This window comes from Oncorhynchus mykiss, chromosome 11 (assembly GCF_013265735.2).
Source record: "Oncorhynchus mykiss isolate Arlee chromosome 11, USDA_OmykA_1.1, whole genome shotgun sequence".
NCBI classification, from domain to species: Eukaryota; Metazoa; Chordata; class Actinopteri; order Salmoniformes; family Salmonidae; genus Oncorhynchus; species Oncorhynchus mykiss.
The window spans coordinates 59,663,470-59,682,047 of NC_048575.1; the positions used below are offsets into that span (position 1 = coordinate 59,663,470).

General features: G+C 44.4%; 1 protein-coding gene across 5 annotated transcripts in view; it reads right to left on the minus strand.

The window, feature by feature from the left end:
• The window catches only part of LOC110535075 (EMI domain-containing protein 1), a 102,889-nt gene that overhangs the window by 13,143 nt on the left and 71,168 nt on the right, over window positions 1-18,578 (minus strand). For 4 of the 5 annotated variants that reach the window (XM_036935959.1, XM_036935958.1, XM_036935957.1 and 1 more), the window contains 7 exons: window positions 14,073-14,138; window positions 12,976-13,086; window positions 12,682-12,743; window positions 12,269-12,401; window positions 6,215-6,259; window positions 6,016-6,105; window positions 1,221-1,337 (listed from right to left, as the gene is read on the minus strand). In XM_036935959.1, coding sequence (XP_036791854.1) covers window positions 1,221-1,337; window positions 6,016-6,105; window positions 6,215-6,259; window positions 12,269-12,401; window positions 12,682-12,743; window positions 12,976-13,086; window positions 14,073-14,138 — 624 coding nt within the window. The remainder of the gene's footprint in view (window positions 1-1,220; window positions 1,338-6,015; window positions 6,106-6,214; window positions 6,260-12,268; window positions 12,402-12,681; window positions 12,744-12,975; window positions 13,087-14,072; window positions 14,139-18,578) is intronic. The other variant, XM_036935961.1, reaches the window with a different exon arrangement.

The following is an 18,578-nucleotide window of genomic DNA, read 5'->3' on the forward strand; positions in this document are numbered from 1 at the left end:
CTCCAAAATGCAGGTGTTTCAGCCTAGCTCGGTGCTTTCTGTTGTGGTGGGGTAGCCAGTGGAAAATATGGAGCGTAGGGGTTGGTAATGTTCTCTAGTTGTGCCGTTATTGGCTCAGTGTTCTGTCAGTCATGGGGACAATACGTTACCACCAAATCTAAGAGTAGAGCTCAAAAATTCAAGCCTCTTGGGCGCTGCCATAGAGTTACATTAGAAGTGCCCATCCTATAAGGCTCAAGGTCATTGGCCACAGATAAAATGTCAAATCATCTTATATCTACAGCAGCTTTGATTGGACTGATCATCTCGACATCATACTTTCAAACTCTTAGGTAGGAATCTAGTTGTCTTTATCATGAATCTAGTTGACAATCTACTGGCAAATCCTTTTTAATCGTTGTCATATGAAGAGAAATAATGTAATATAAATTATAGATAAAACGTATTGGTGCTCATCGGCCATTGGACATTACACAACATGTTGGAATTCGCAAATTCAACAATGAGTGATTTTGAAGGAATCAGTGGCTAACTGCAAGCATTGCAAAGCAATCACTAGCCTGCTATTCAGTGGAGTGGGTGTGTGGGTCTCTTTTCCAAACTTAAAAGGATAAACATTCAACATTGGCCATGCTGTCAATCCAGCATGACTTCTGCCGCGGTCAAAACAACTGGAAACTCAGAACAGGGAAATCTGACTTCAGTGAGTTCAAGACAACTGGGAACGATCTCCTACTGGGAAAATATGTTTTGAACGGTCATCCAACTCGGAATTCCAAGTCGGGAACTTGGGCTTCTTTCTAGAGCTCCAACCTGAAGATCACTGACGTCATCATGATTGGACCTTTTTCAGAGATCTGAGTTGTCTTGAAAATATAATAAATCCAGAGAATAACTTTGATGACAAAGTTTGATGACAAAATGTGCCCCACGAAGAACTGCCGCCCCACCTTCCTGTTCAAGTGAGCACAGCACAACAAGGTGAGTCCAAAAATGTATTGTATGCCAGGGAGATATGTATACTGTAGCTAAGAAAGTAATAATAAGTGTATGTTGTGTAATAAGCTGTTAGTAGCCCATGCATGAAAAATAAAAACAATATTTTGCCCCACCAAGATTATATTTATAAACAAATGATTTGAGTGGTCCATAACACAACTGTTAATCTGATTGTGTGTGGTGATGGATATGTCTTTAGGGTATAGTGGTGCTTCTCTTACCCCGGTCTGGCTCTGGGATGCGGGCGCTGGCTGGGGCCGGGGGTCCAGGGGGTCCAGGAGGTCCAGGAAGCCCAGGTAGACCCCTCTCTCCTGGAAGACCTGATGGACCTTTGGGTCCTGGGGGAGGGGAGATACACCGCACTGTTTCACTGAGGGACAGCATTGGCATGACAACAATGGAAAGCGTAGGAAAAAACTCCATGACAAAAGCAAGAATCAGCATTGGGACAGCATTCAAATCAAATCAAGCTTTAGGATAAAAAACTAAGAATACCAATACAAACTGAATAAGACTAAAAAGCACCCCAAGGAAAAGCAAAGCTAAAAAGGTGTGTTTTAAAATGTCTTTTGAATATGTCCACAGTTTCGGCCTCCTCAGGTTCTCTGGCAGGCTGTTCCAGAGGCTGGGGGCATAGTAACTAAAGGCTGTCTCTCCATGCCTCTTGGTCCTAGGCTTTAAAAGGCCAGTGCCAGATGACCTGAGGACCCACTGGGTACATAACTTAAGAGCATGTCTGACATGTATTGGGGTGCACAATCGTTGGTTGATTTAAAAACCAATAGAATTATCTTAAAATTAATTCTAAAACTCACAGGCAGCCAGTGCAGAGACCTTAAAACCAGTGTAATGTGTTCTCTCCGTCTGGTCGGTACCCGTGCTGCAGAATTCTGTATGTTTTACAGTACAGAGACCTTAAAACCACCTGTGTTTTCTGTTTGTCTGTTGCCAGTTTGTCTTGTCTTGTCAGGTCTTACCAGCATGCTTTTCCGGTTTCCTGTTTCTCAAGTGTTTGTTTCCTAGTTTTCCCAACTCTGACCATTTTGCTTGCCCTGACCCCGAGCCTGCCTGCTGTCCTGTACCTGCCTGACTCTGACCTGATTACGAACCTCTGCCTGCCCTCGACCTGCCCTTTGCCCTGTGTTATAATAAATGATTGAGAACTGTACTATCCGCATCCTGTGTCTGCATCTGGGTCATATCCTGAGTCATGATATGCTGTGCTTTCTTACAAGGCTGCCAAGGGTTAACATATGTAAACTGAGCAGTACCGCACCCAAAATCGGAACCTTGTGGAACGCCACATGTGATATGCATTTTCTCTGAGTTATCTTCACCAACGGTTACAAAAAAACTCTTGACCGGTTAAATAGGTTCTAAACCAATTTAGAGCTGGACCAGAGGCCAACCCACCTCTCCAGTCTGTCCAGAAGGACACCACCATTAGATAATGTACCACTTTAACTAAGGCTGTGCTGTGGTGGGCACAAAAACTACAAAAAAACAGATTGGAATTTAAAAAAGATACAGTTGGCACTTTAAAAATGATTTAGTTGTATGAAAACCAATTTCTCCAGAATTTTGCTTAAAAATGGAAGGTATTTTGGCCGGAAATTGCTAAGAGCTGAAGAATCTAGATTACTTTTCTTCAGAAGTTTCTTCAGTTTTTAGTGCAGTGGGGAAAGTGCCCGGTGTCCGGAGAGAAACTTTTATTCTCTTTTGGTATATCATTAGATTTTTCATTGAGTATTTTCATCATTTCAAAGGGCACCAGATAGGTGAACCCACGATGAAGAGGTTTCACCCTGTGTTGCCTTTCCTGGCATGCCGCACAATGGCAGGGGAGGCCTGGTGAACCTAGACAAATTGGTAGGGTACAGACAGGGCTGTATAGATGTATAGTAGAGAATGTGAAGGGAGAGAGGAAGTGAGCGATGCATGGTGTATTAGGTTTCCGTGCTTGGTGGTTAACATCAGCAGCAGGCAAGGAGAGGAGAGAGCGGGCTGAGCGACTGACTGCTGTTCAGCTTTAATTAACAGGCTCTTAATGTCTGTGTGGGAGCTCAAAGGAGGACCTGGGAAAACTCAAATAAACACTATTAAATGTTGGAGCATATTAGCGGCACTGGTGCGCAATAAATTAAATGCTGTCTGCATCTGCATGAGCCGGAGTGTGAGAGCGCTCACGGTTGTGTGTGTGTGCACAACCAGTCCCAACAAGCCAGCTCGTGAAAGTGTTTCTCTCTCCCTCCCACATCGGTTTCTCCTTTTGTTGAAAAAAGGTGAGAAAGAAACGCTGAGATGTGACTTGTCCCTGTGGCCCAGCTGGATTGGCCTGCTCCATCCACAAACCCAAACAAAGTGCCTCACCTCCCCACCACAACAACATCTGACATCATTGTTCGCACTTTCCTGAGGTAATGCTTTGCACACACACACACACACACACACACACACACACACACACACACACACACACACACACACACACACACACACACACACACACACACACACACACACACACACACACACACACACACACACACACACACACACACACACACACACACACACACACACACACACACACACACACACACACACACACACACACACACCCTCTATCTCCTATCTCTTTGCCTTGTGAACCCGAATAATGCTCTGGAGGGTGATGCAACTGACAACAGCTATCATTGATTGTATTATCAACTATGAATAACTTGGCATAGAAGAGGGTCATTTGTAATGTGTTATTACAGCTCTAATTGGATTTGACACCTCGCTGATTCATTTTCACTTTGCTTTAGTAAACATTAATGCAAAGACTGACTGTGTTGTGGTTCTGCACACACTCAATTCCACCTGAAGGACCATAACCCATGGTCAGCAGCACAGTGGCACAGCTGGGTAGTCAAAGTGGCTCCATCTCCAGAGTCTGTGTGTTAGCATGACGTTAAGGCAAACTAGGCTCTATTTTTCCAGCAGGATAATGGGGCCCTGGAGCAGCTGTGGGCTGCAGTGTCAAGGTGTGAGTAAAATTGTGTGTGTGCATATGTGTGTGTGTGTGTGTGTGTGTGTGTGCGTGTGTGTGTGTGTGTGTGTGTCTGGGTGCCTGTGTGCGTGCATGCGTGTAAGGAAATCGTAGTTCTTCTGTACAGGAAACACATGTCCTGTCTTTGCGCTGATTCAGGGAAAAACAACCCAAAATACATCAGTGCACGGCTCCACACACCTCAACCCTAACTCCAACCTCACACTGCTTCCCTCCCTGCGGAAGTCCCTGAGTGTGACAACAGTCTCCCCTTGACTCTTTATGAATCTGTCTGAACCACTTTTACACCACTGCTGAGATCATTCATTTCCCTTCCTCCTAAACTCTTGCTACCAAACATGCTCTCATAAGGCTCAGGGTTTCAGTAACATCAAACACATTTTTGTCAATGTTATCATTTCTACTATGTGCAATGTACAGGAAGAATTCAGCATATAGGGGAGCAAATTGTTTGTAATAGAAACCCTATAAACAAGGCAACAATAAACACGTCGTCCCCCACCACTGATGCACCTTGTGACTAACACATTTCTGTGAATTACTACAGCTCCCACCTTGGGCCAATCAGTACAATTTTGTAAATGCCGGATCTCTATGGCAAGACACATTTGTCTAGTTGTCTAGTTACACCCAAGTTTAGTCAAAATCAGCCCAGTGCTGTCTGAGATATCGCATGTGACTAACGTATGAACGAATGTACGAACGAATGTACGTACGGATGGAGACAGATCCACAGTTCCCTCCCCGATTTCATCATGGGGGACAACAATAACACCGCAGACATATGGAAGACATAAGGAGACAGGATTTATACACATAGCTCATGTTCATTTCAGATTGGATTCACATGGTGTTTCTCAAAAAGTGGGTTTGTAGCTTAACTTTTGCTCTACATCTCATTTCTACCAAGCAGCAGCAGGCAGAGAGCAGGGGTCATATGTCCCTCAGAGAGGGAGGGGTACACTGTCTGCTTGTTCCATACAGAGAGGAACCAGAACCACAGCCACCAGCTCCAACATTCTACGTTTACATTTGAGTAATTTAGCAGACGCAACTTACAGGAGCACATGTATGACAAACTTATATTACTATGTATTTTATTGTCATTAAACTCATAGCTGCTCAGGAATGTCTAGGGATTTCTTGTTTTCGGACTGTTATTTCTTATTTGTCTGTAACCATTTACCCTCGAATATAAGCAACAGATTTATGCTTTTCTTTATGTTGCTGAACGAATCGAATCTGGTTAGTCAGCAGGCAGGAACAACAGCGAGTATTGCGAGCCATAGGGGAGTTTTGTGTAGTCTGAAGAGAAATATTTTTGGCGGGCTGCTGGAAACCATGCTGAATCAGCGAACTTTGCATTTAGTAAGTCTTATGGTTGAAAAGTCTGTAAGTTATCACCATGTTGTCCGCAGAGGAACTGCTGTGTTTTTTATGGACTACACATGGCTTTGTGGAATGGCAGAGTGGTTTCACAGAAAGACAAACACTCTGATGCAGGATGTCATGATGCAATTTGTTGAGATCTGAGTGACTTTTCCACAATTGTTTCAGGCCTTAAGTCAACAGGTTCTTGTCTGCCCTGGCAGACAGAGAGTACTGTCATAGTTGTCTTGGAGACAATGGGTTAAGTGGGTGGGTACACACACAATCCCCCTGTCCCTACACTGATCTTCACCATCTTTACCACAAGCGTATTTATTGACAAACAGTGTCAATGTCTTGTAAGACAAGAAGCATTTGTTTGACATCAGTGCACCCTGCTTAATCAACTGGAAATCTGGAATTTATCTATTATTCATGAAACAAACATCTACTGAGTACAGTCTGTTATTATCATATTTCAGCCAAAAGGAATGACTGTCACACATTTGTAGGTTTACACAATTTTACAGTGAAATCAGTGGTTGTTATAAATCATACACTCTGTCATTGTCTAGTTACAGTAAGTATCTTACCCACTAGTCCTGGGGTCCCAGAAGGGCCTCTCATCCCAGCCTCGCCCCTGGGGCCACTGGGGCCCGGCAGTCCCCGAGACCCTAGCTTCCCTGAGCAAAGACAGTGGACAGACACTAGTAACCATTGAGCCATACTGATACAGCCACAAATAAGAGTTTGTGTTACAAAGCAATGACTGACTTGACACCTCAAACCTACCATCTTGTCCAGGGGTACCGTCTCTGCCTCTATCGCCCTGTGGACCTGTGTGTTTGGGAAGAAATAGACAGGCGTCAGAGAGCAGACAAGGGTCCAGGGAAAGAGGGAGAGAAAGGGGTTCCATTGCCTTGTGTGGAAAAATGGACTAGACGTTGAGCGATTCCTGAGGTGAAGGGTTACCAGATGGAGGTGGCAGAGCAGCTGAGCCGTGGACTGGATTAGATAGACTGGCTGAAAGACTAAGCACTGAGATGTTAATTAGGGCCACAGAGGTGCCAGAGAGGAACAAACCCCTTAGCTAGTCATGGGAGACTAAAACCCAAGAGTCCCACACAGGGCAGCAGATTCTGCGAAATTAAAGCTCCTATATTGTACTGAAACTCAAAACGTACAGTACCATTCAAAAGTTTGAAGGGATTTTCATTTGTTTTTACGATTTCTACATTGTAGAATAATAGTGAATAGATCAAAACTATGAAATAACACATGAAATCATGTAGTAACCCCAAAAAGCGTTAAACAAATCAAAATATAATATAATAATATAATATATACTTCTTCAAAGTAGCCACCCTTTGCCTTGATGACAGCTTTGCACACTCTTGGCATTCTCTCAACCAGCTTCATGAGGTAGTCACCTGGAATGCATTTCAATTAACCTTGTTTAAAGTTAATTTGTGGATTTTTTTCCCTTCCTAATGCAGTTGAGGCTATCCGTTGAGTTGTGACAGGGTAGGGGGAGGTATACAGAATATAGACCTATTGTCACGCCCTGGCCTTAGTTATCTTTGTTTTCTTTATTATTTTGGTTAGGCCAGGGTGTGACATGGGTGACTTATTGTGTTCGTCTTGTCTAGGGGTTTATTAGATTTATGGGGTTGTGTTCAGTTTAGTTGTCCAGGTAAGTCTATGGTTGCCTAGAGTGGTTCTCAATCAGAGGCAGGTGTTTATCGTTGTCTCTGATTGGGAACCATATTTAGGCAGCCATATTCTTTGGGTATTTTGTGGGTGATTGTTTCCTGTCTTTGTGTTTACTGCACCAGTTTTTACTGCATCAGTTTTCACGTTTCTTGTTTTGTAGTTGTGTTCATGTTTGAGTTTTCTTATTAAAAAACCATGAACTATAACCACGCTGCGTTTTGGTCCGCCTCTCCTTCCCAGGAAGAAAGCCGTGACACCTATTTGGTAAAAGACCAAGTCCATATTACAGCAAGAACAACTCAAATAAGCAAAGAGAAATTACCTTGAAAGTTTCTTCAAATCAAATCAACTCAGATGATTTTAGCAGATGTTAATGTGAGTGTAGTGAGATGCTTGTGCCACTAGTTCCAACAGTGCAGTAATATCTAACAAGTTATCTAACAATTTCCCAACACACAAATCTAAAGGGGTGAATGAGAATATGTCTACAGTATATAAATATATGGATGGGCGATGGCCGAGCCGGCATAGGCAAGGTGCAATAGAGTATATACATATCATATGAGTAATGTAAGATATGTAAACATTATTGAAGTGGCATTATTTAAAGTGGCATTGTTTAAAGTGACTAGTGGGATGGTAACGGTGTGAACAGGCAGTGGCTCGGGTGGTTGTTGTCTTTTTGGCCTTCCTGTGACATCGGGTGCTGTAGGTGTCATGGAGGGCAGGTAGTTTGCCCCCGGTGATGTGTTGTGCAGACCGCACCACCCTCTGGAGAGCCTTGCGCTTGAGGGCGGAGCAGTTGCCGTGCCAGGCTGTGATACAGCCCGGCAGGATGCTCTCGATTGTGCATCTGTAAAAGTTTGTTAGAGTTTTGGGTGACAAGCCAAATTTCTTCAGCCTCCTGAGGTTGAAGAGGTGCTGTTGCACCTTCTTCACCACACTGTCTGTGTGGGTGGACTATTTAAGTTTGTCTGTGATGTGCACGCCAATGAACTTAAAACTGTCCACCATCTCCAGTGCTGTCGCTTCGATGTGGATAGGGGGGTGCTCCCTCTGCTGTTTCCTGAAGTCCACGATCATCTCCTTTGTTTTGTTGATGTTGAGTGAGAGGTTATTTTCCTGACAGCACACTCTGAGTGCCCTCACCTCCTCCCTGTAGGCTGTCTCGTCATTGTTGGTAATCAAGCCCACTACTGTTGTGTCATCTGCAAACTTGATGATTGAGTTGGAGGCGTGCGTGGCCACGCAGTCGTGGGTGAACAGGGAGTACAGGAGGGGGCTGAGCACGCACCCTTGGAGAGGCCCCAGTGTTGAGGGTCAGCGAAGTGGAGATGTTGTTTCCTACCTTCACCACCTGGGGGCGGCCCGCCAGAAAGCCCAGGACCCAATTGTACAGGGCGGGGTTGAGACCCAGGGTCTCCAGCTTGATGATGAGTTTGGAGGGTACTATGGTGTTGAATGCTGAGCTGTAGTCAATTAACAGCATTCTTACATAGGTATTCCTCTTGTCCAGATGGGATAGAGCAGTGTGCAGTGTGATGGCGATTGCATTGTCTGTGGACCTGTTGGGGGGGTATGCAAACTGAAGTGGGTCTAGGTTGGCCGGTAAGGTGGAGGTGATATGATCCTTGATTAGTCTCTCAAAGCACTTCATGATGACAGAAGTGAGTGCTACGGGACGGTAGTCATTTAGTTCAGTTATCTTTGCCTACTTAGGTACAGGAACAATGGTGGTCATCTTGAAACATGTGGGGACAGCAGACTGGTATAGGGAGCGATTGAATATGTCTGTAAACACACCAGCCAGCTGGTCTGCGCATGCTCTGAGGACACGGCTAAGGATGCCGTCTGGGCCAGCAGTCTTGCGAGGGTTAACACGTTTAAATGTTTTACTCACGTCAGCCACAGAGAAGGAGAGAGGGGGAGGGTGCAGTTTTTGTTAGCGGGCCGTGACGGTGGCACTGGATTATCCTCGAAGCGGGCAAAGAAGGTGTTTACTTTATCTGGAAGCGTGACGTCGGTGTCCGTGACGTGGCTGGTTTTCTTTTCGTAGTCCGTGATTTCCTGCAGACCCTGCCACATAGGTCTCGTGTCTGAGCCGTTGAATTCCGACTCCACTTTGTCCCTGTACCGGCATTTCGCTTGTTTGATTGCCTTGTGGAGGGAATAACTATATTGTTTATATTCAGCCATATTCCCAGACCTCTTTCCATGGTTAAATGCGGTGGTTCGCGCTTCCAGTTTTGCGCTGATGCCTTCATCCATCCACGGATTCTGGTTAGGGTAGGTTTAATAGTCACAGTGGGTACAACATCTCCAATGCATTCTTTATAAACTCACTCACCGAGTCAGTGTATAGATCGATGTTGTTCTCTGAGGCTGACCAGAACATATCCCAGTCCACGTGATCAAAACAATCTTGAAGCGTAGATTCCGATTGGTCAGACCAGCGTTGAATGGTTCTAGTACATCCTGTTTGAGTTTCTGCATATAAGACAGTAGGAGCAAGATGGAGTTGTAGTCGGATTTGCTGAAGAGAGGCTGGGGGAGGGATTTGTATGCATCGCGGAAGTTAGAGTAGCAGTGATCGAGTGTATTACTCCTCGTGTAGTGCAATTAATATACTGATCGAATTTAGATAGCCTTGTTCTTAGATTTGCTTTGTTAAAATCCCCAGCTACAATAAATGCAGCTTCAGGATATATGGTTTCCAGTTTACATAGAATCCAGTGGAGTTCCTTGAGGTCCATCTTGGTGTCTGCTTGAGGGGCAATGTACACAGCTATGATGATACCTGACGAGAATTCTCTAGGGAGGTAATATGACCAGCATTTGGTTGTAAGGAATTCTAGGTTGGGTGAGCAGAATGACTTGAGTTCCTGTATGTTGTTATGATTATACCATGAGTCGTTAATCATGAAGCAACAACATATCCAGAGAGAGCCATGAAACAGAGAATGTTACAATCTCTGATGTCTCTCTGGACGGCAAACCTTGCTCGAATTTCATCAACCTTGTTGTCAAGAGACTGGACATTGGTGAGTAGTACACTTGGGAGCGGTAGGCGATGTGCACGTCTACGGAGCCTGACCAGGAGACCGCTCCGTCTGCCCCTTCTGCGGCGCTGTTGTTTTGGGTCAGCCTAAGGACTCGAAGTGAGCCGACCATCTCTATCGGCGCCATCTTGCTAAAAAAAAAGTTGCAAAATGCATCAAGCGCTATGATGAAACTGGCTCTCATGAGGACTGCCACGGGAAAGGATTACCCAGAGTTACCTCTGCTGCAGAGGATACGTTCATTAGAGTTACCAGCCTCAGAAATTGCAGCCCAAATAAATGCTTCACAGAGTTCAAGTAACAGACACATCTCAACATCAACTTTTCAGGGGAGACTGAGTGAATTAGGCCTTCATGGTCGAGTTGCTGCAAAGAAACCACTGCCAAAGGGCTCCCAAGTGGCGCAGTGGTCTAAGGCACTGCATCCCAGTGCAAGAGGCGACACTATAGTCCCTGGTTTGAATCCAGGCCGTATCACATCCAGCCGTGATTGGGAGTCCTATAGGGCGGTGCACAAGTGGCCCAGCGTCGTCCGGGTTTGGCAGGGGGAGGACATCATTGTAAATTATGTGGCTTGCTTAGTTGAATAAAGGTAAAATATATACAAAAAATAAAGGACACCAATAATAATAAGAAGAAACTTGCTTGGGCCAAGAAAGATGAGCAATGGACATTAGACTGGTGAAAATCTGTTCTTTGGTCTGATGAGTCCCAATTCTAGATTTTTGGTTCCAACCGCTGGGTCTTTGTGAGAGGCAGAACAGGTGAACGAATAATATCTGCATGTGTGGTTGCCTCTGTGAAGCATAGAGGAGGATGTGTGCTGGTGTGGGGGTGCTTTGCTGGTGACACTGTCAGTTATTTACTTAGATTTCAAAGCACACTTAACCAACATGGCTACCACAGCATGCTGCAGAGATACGCCATCCCATCTGGTTTGTGCTTAGTGGAACTATCATTTGTTTTTCAACATGACAATAACCCAACACATCTCCAGGCTCTGTAAGGGCTATTTGACCAAGACGGAAAGTGATGGAGTGCTGCATCAGATGACCTGGCCTCCACAATCACGCAATTGAGATGGTTTGGGATGAGTTTGGACCGCATAATGAAGGAAAAGCAGCCAACAAGTACTCAGCATATGTGGGATCTCCTTCAAGACTGTTGAAAAAGCAATCCGGGTGAAGCTGGTTTAGAGAATGCCAAGAGTGTGCAAAGCTGTCATCAAAGCAAAGGGTGGCTACTTTGAAGAATCTCAAATATAAATATATTTAACACTATTTTGGTTACTACATGATTCCATATGTGTTATTTCATAGTTTTGATGTCTTCACTATGATTCTATAATGTAGAAATGGTAAAATAAAGAAAAACCCTTGAATGAGTATGTGTGTCAGAACTTTTGACTGGTACTGTATACACGGAGCAGATAATTCTCTCTCTCTCAAAACTACTAAGACTGACCCACAAACATTGTCTGTGTGGCAGGACAAACATAATGGTGCATTTACATTCTTCTACAGGCCTCAGAAGGCCAGTGAGGATCTTAACCTGAGAGAGCCTTTGGCTAAAACAGATTTGAATGTAATTGGATGGAAGTTGATACACTATTGAAAAGCCTTTTGAAAGTGCACCAGCAGAACACTCTATCTTTCTAGCTGCAGCCAACGCTGGGCTGAGCTCCAGGGAAGGAGAGGGCTTTCATGCCCTGAAGTGTTCACTTTCCACACAACAGAACCCTGAAAGAGAGCAGCGCAGACAACTGGAAATTAGTGTGTGTGTGTGTGTGTGTGTGTGTGTGTGTGTGTGTGTGTGTGTGTGTGTGTGTGTGTGTGTGTGTGTGTGTGTGTGCATGCGTGTGTGCACGTCTCTCTTATAGCGACAGAAGAAATATGATATTGGGGAGGAGAGCTGTTTGAGATGCAATGGAGAACGAATTACAGCACACGAAGAGAGCCGTGCAGAGTGATTTTCTAAGAAATTATCAAACATAACCCACTTCACTCAAATCAGTAGGAATACATGGTTGTTCCTAAAACCTGCCCATACATGTGTATAGGAGACTTGTACGTACCTACGGATCCCTGCTCGCCAGGGGCTCCTTTGGTTTGTGGAGCCCCTGTCTGTGAGGAAGACTCCGGTGCCGTTCCTTCTTCACCCTGTAGGTGGCGGTGAGAAGTGGAGCCAGGAGAGGACAGCACTTGGACCTATTGGATAAAATAGGAAAGAGAGAAATTTGAAGAGACGTTTTAATTTACATTTTCATTAGGATCCCCATTATCCGACACCAGTGCCGACAGCTAGTCTTACTGGGGTCCGACACATAACGAAAAAGACAATACAGATAAAATACTTCGAATTTATTGTAGTGTGCATGTGTGTTTTCATTTATCAGAGAAATGCCAATGCCTTTCAAATGGACTCATGATCAGAGACTGTAGCCTCTCGCTGCAGCACAGTTTTCAGTAGAGGAGTCCATGACTGTACCTTTTCCTCCAGTGAGCGGAGTCTGTCTGTCAGGGCTGTGAATCGACTACAGTTGAGGCAATCTGGAGAACAGACAAAGAAAAAAATACTATACGTGGACAAGTGTCGATATCTGCAAAAAGCACTTCCAAAAATGTACTTCAATGAATATGAGAAACATGGGTGTTAAAGCAAAACATTGTAAAGGAGATAAATTGGATCCCAGGTGTTCTGAATCTGATGATATTTAAAAGAGAAATATGGTTCCAGGTGTCATAGTACAGTATGAGAGAGTGTTAGGGTCCTGGTTCTTACTGGTGGAGAGCTGCTCCCCTGTTCCTGCTTCTGTGCGGGCAGAGGCAGGAGGTCGGCGGAGAGTGGACGGCTTCCTCACCGCCTCCTGAGCCACCAGCTGGTTTCCTGACTCTGTAGCAGAAGAGGAAGGGGAGGTTGAAGAGGAGTCATTTCAGTAGACCACACAGTGAGTTCATACAGTCGTCATTCCGTTATGATGCACTAAGTCAGTCATGCAAATGGCCCTTATAAGCAGTGAGGCTTCCAGACAACAGCACAATCAGTCCACATCAACAAGAAAATACCAACCCTCCCACAAAGTATTTTCACTCAATTTCAGAATGTTCAGTTCCATTGTCAATTCAGTAGTCTTTTTTTATTCCATTATTTTTCTTCACATGATTTGTCATTCTGATTATGATGAAGCACAGTGGCAGGCTAGTTGGACTGCATGAGAGAGTTCTGCTCTGAAAGCCCTGGACAAAAACTATCTAGCGTCCTGTGACTGCAAGGAGACAGGGAGCTTCTCTCTACCAGGTGACCTCACCAACACCACTGTCAGGGTGGGCTAGCAGGTGAGGAACACAAGGGAGAGGGATGGACGGATGGAGGAATGGATAGAAAGAGGGATGATAATGCTAGAGCAGGCATGACTTTTATCTAATAAAATACCAATTACCATACTGTAAACATCCTACAGAAGTAGGATCTTAATTTGAGCCAGTTTGCTACAGCAAGGAAATAATCCTGCAACAACAGGAAATGTGAATTATTATGTGGATTATAATTAATGGATACATTTTTCTTAGGGCAAATCAAGTCTGGCATTTTAAAGGGAAAATTACAAACTTTAGAAGCCTTTTTATACCTTGAATACACTACAAGTTTGCATTTCCTGCTGTGTAGAAAGATTCTCAGCAACAAAAGAGTGATCAAATGATTTGTACACTGCAATTGTATCATATTCACACACAACAAAAGCTACACTTGGCCAAACTGCTTTCATGTTGGTATGATTTGATTGAATATAAAAACAGTTTCAGCTCTGAGTGCTCTGTTCTATCTCGCCTGTGGGAGTTTGTGTTCCTGCGGGTTGGGGATGTTTTAAATGGGCAGACCTTTGAGGAGTTCCACACTGTCTCCTCTGTGTGTGTTACTGTTGTTGTGTCTGTATGACCCAGGTTCTGCGGACACAAACAAGAGTCTGGGTTCAGCACCTCGTTAGACGCCAGCCAACACCTCTTCTCAGAGTCAGCTGGAGCCAAACACACTGCAAACCACTGGCCAACACTGCCTGAGCACTGCCTGAGCTCACTCAATCTCTCTCTGTCATTCACACAGTCAGCCACACTTACTGTAATATATATTATGTGCTACTGATGCTCGTCAGTGACAGCACAGACAGAAATACAGTACAATGAGTTCATGTTCTGTTCAGAGTTCAGTGGGAGAAAGCAAAAGAGGACAAAAGAGAGCACAACAGAAAGAGTTAGTGCCCATAAAGAGAGAGAAGGAGAAAGGGAAATTAACAGTGTAAATGGGTCCTGCTCCAGACACTTGCCCTCAATCTTTGTGGATTTGATTTTCTATGTTTTGGGTTGAAAGGCTTTCTCAGTGGGCTACTACTAGCACATGTGGAAATGAAACAAGGTTCAAGCTGAGACTGTAAATCAATGGTATGTTCTGAGAAATGTGTAAAGATGTACTGCTAAAAGCCCTACCTTCCATTTCAGTAAGAATGCAAAATTAGCGGCGAACTTCGAGTGGGGAAATAACACAGTCTTCATTCTGCTCCATGTCCGTCTGTCTGCCTGTCTATGTGAGGGTGTGTGTGTGCGTATGGTAGGGGTGGGGTGGGGCGGGACTCAATGGAGATGTCCTATGGAGACCAGGTAATATTGATGACAGTGTCCGATTTCAAATAGGCTCGGAATTGATAATATACCCCTGCTCTAGAACGCACTGGGCACCTCTAACCCAGACTCCCTTTCCGACAGACAGCACTTCTTTTCTCTTTAGATTATAGACCATTCACGTGCCAAGATCCACCCTCCCACACTTAAACACATTGTATAAAACGTTCAGCTAGCTCTGGCACTCAGACAACCATCCCCCACACACCCCAACTTCCATTCTCTAACTCTCTCTTTCATTCACTCTGCCTGTCCATGTCTCAAGTTTGAGAAATCACAGGATAACAAGTCAACTTATTTCCTATATTCCCATAGACAGTGTCTGTGAAGCAGTGTGTGTTGACTTGGATGTGCTGAGTGTGATCTATTCATCTGGGCCAAGAGTAACAATGTCGGGGCTTGTGACTGGTCTCTCTCTCTCTCTCTCTCTCTCTCTCTCTCTCTCTCTCTCTCTCTCGGCTAAAGGGGGGGGGGGGGGGGGGTCAGAGAGACTTGCCTGAGTGCATTTGACCCTTGACCCTGTGATGCTCTGGGCCCTAATCAAGGTTTGAATCAGAGCTCTTCATTAGAAGAGACCCCTGTGGAGAGAGGAGAGGTTGTCCTGACATCAGCTCTGTGTCTGGTTCCAGGCTCTGTGGCTGACAGGACAGGACAGGACACAGAGCACAGCACAAGGGGGAGTTTTCCACTGTTTACAAACACTGACAAGTCATTTCCTCCCCACTGGCCTGGCCTGCCTGGTGAAACTCTCTCAGGAGACAGAAGGAGAAGGGTGAAGGTCACACCACTGCTGTGTCAGGGTTAATTAAAATCTCATTAGTGTTATACAATTATCCACAGCTCTGAGTGTGTGTGTCACAGGAGGTTGGTGGCACCTTTATTGGGGAGAACAGGCTCGTGGTAATGACTGGAGTGGAATCATTGGAACAGTATAAATACACCAAACACATGGTTTCCAGGTGTTTGATGCCATTCCATTTGCTCCGTTCCGGCCATTATGAGCCATCCTCCCCTCAACAGCCTCCACTGGCGTATATACAGTGCCTTGCGAAAGTATTCGGCCCCCTTGAACTTTGCGACCTTTTGCCACATTTCAGGCTTCAAACATAAAGATATAAAACTGTATTTTTTTGTGAAGAATCAACAACAAGTGGGACACAATCATGAAGTGGAACGACATTTATTGGATATTTCAAACTTTTTTAACAAATCAAAAACTGAAAAATTGGGCGTGCAAAATTATTCAGCCCCTTTACTTTCAGTGCAGCAAACTCTCTCCACAAGTTCAGTGAGGATCTCTGAATGATCCAATGTTGACCTAAATGACTAATGATGATAAATACAATCCACCTGTGTGTAATCAAGTCTCCGTATAAATGCACCTGCACTGTGATAGTCTCAGAGGTCCGTTAAAAGCGCAGAGAGCATCATGAAAAACAAGGAACACACCAGGCAGGTCCGAGATACTGTTGTGAAGAAGTTTAAAGCCGGATTTGGATACAAAAAGATTTCCCAAGCTTTAAACATCCCAAGGAGCACTGTGCAAGCGATAATATTGAAATGGAAGGAGTATCAGACCACTGCAAATCTACCAAGACCTGGCCGTCCCTCTAAACTTTCAGCTCATACAAGGAGAAGACTGATCAGAGATGCAGCCAAGAGGCCCATGATCACTCTGGATGAACTGCAGAGATCTACAGCTGAGGTGGGAGACTCTGTCCATAGGACAACAATCAGTCGTATATTGCACAAATCTGGCCTTTATGGAAGAGTGGCAAGAAGAAAGCCATTTCTTAAAGATATCCATAAAACGTGTCGTTTAAAGTTTGCCACAAGCCACCTGGGAGACACACCAAACATGTGGAAGAAGGTGCTCTGGTCAGATGAAACCAAAATTGAACTTTTTGGCAACAATGCAAAACGTTATGTTTGGCGTAAAAGCAACACAGCTGAACACACCATCCCCACTGTCAAACATGGCGGTGGCAGCATCATGGTTTGGGCCTGCTTTTCTTCAGCAGGGACAGGGAAGATGGTTAAAATTGATGGGAAGATGGATGGAGCCAAATACAGGACCATTCTGGAAGAAAACCTGATGGAGTCTGCAAAAGACCTGAGACTGGGACGGAGATTTGTCTTCCAACAAGACAATTATCCAAAACATAAAGCAAAATCTACAATGGAATGGTTCAAAAATAAACATATCCAGGTGTTAGAATGGCCAAGTCAAAGTCCAGACCTGAATCCAATCGAGAATCTGTGGAAAGAACTGAAAACTGCTGTTCACAAATGCTCACCATCCAACCTCACTGAGCTCGAGCTGTTTTGCAAGGAGGAATGGGAAAACATTTCAGTCTCTCGATGTGCAAAACTGATAGAGACATACCCCAAGCGACTTACAGCTGTAATCGCAGCAAAAGGTGGCGCTACAAAGTATTAACTTAAGGGGGCTGAATAATTTTGCACGCCCAATTTTTCAGTTTTTGATTTGTTAAAAAAGTTTGAAATATCCAATAAATGTCGTTCCACTTCATAATTGTGTCCCACTTGTTGTTGATTCTTCACAAAAAAAGACAGTTTTATATCTTTATGTTTGAAGCCTGAAATGTGGCAAAAGGTCACAAAGTTCAAGGGGGCCGAATACTTTCGCAAGGCACTGTGTGTGTGTGTGTGTGTGTGTGTGTATGTGTCAGTACTGGCAGTAGGAGCATAACGCCTTCCCCCCCTGTGACGGTGGTTACCAAAATAACCCCCTCCAACACCCTTTAAGCATCCCCTGATGGCCCTCCATGGCAGTCCGGGGGAGGCCCCTGACAGCACACAGTCACAGGGAGAGGGGGCTGGGAGCCATCTCACCAACCAGCAGGCTTGTGTGTGTGTGTGTGTGTGTGTGTGTGTGTGTGTGTGTGTGTGTGTGTGTGTGTGTGTGTGTGTGTGTGTGTGTGTGTGTGTGTGTGTGTGTGTGTGTGTGTGTCATATTAAATCAATGTTTATTGGTCGTGTACACAGATTTGCACATGTTATCGCAGGTGTAGTGAAATGTAGTAATACCTAGCAATATAAAAAAACGATACACACATAATCCAGAAAAAGTCTGAAATATAAATATACATATACACTACCATTCAAAAGTTTGGGGTCACTTAGAAATGTCCTTGTTTTTGAAAGAAAAGCAAATGTTTTGTCCATTAAAATAACATCAAATTAATCCGAAATACAGTGTAGACATTGATAGGGACTTGTGAGGCGTCTGTTTCTCAAACTAGACACTCTAATGTACTTGTCCTCTTGCTCAGTTGTGCACCGAGACCTTCCACTCCTCTTTCTATTCTGGTTAGAACCAGTTTGCTCTGTTCTGTGAAGGGAGTAGTACACAGCGTTATACGAGATCTTCAGTTTCTTGGCAATTTTTTCGCATGGAATAGCCTTCATTTCTCAGAACAAGAATAGACTGATGAGTTTCAGAAGAAAGTTTTGAGCCTGTAATCGAACCCACAAATGCTGATGCTCCAGACACTCAACTAGTCTAAAGAAGGCCAGTTTTTTTGCTTCTTTAATCAGGACAACAGTTTTAAGCTGTGCTTACAAAAGGGTTTTCTAATGATCAATTAGCCTTTTAAAATTATTAACTTTTGGCCTCCCGAGTGGCGCAGTGATCTAAGGGACTACATCGCAGTGCTAGCTGTGCCACTAGAGATTCTGGTTTGAGTC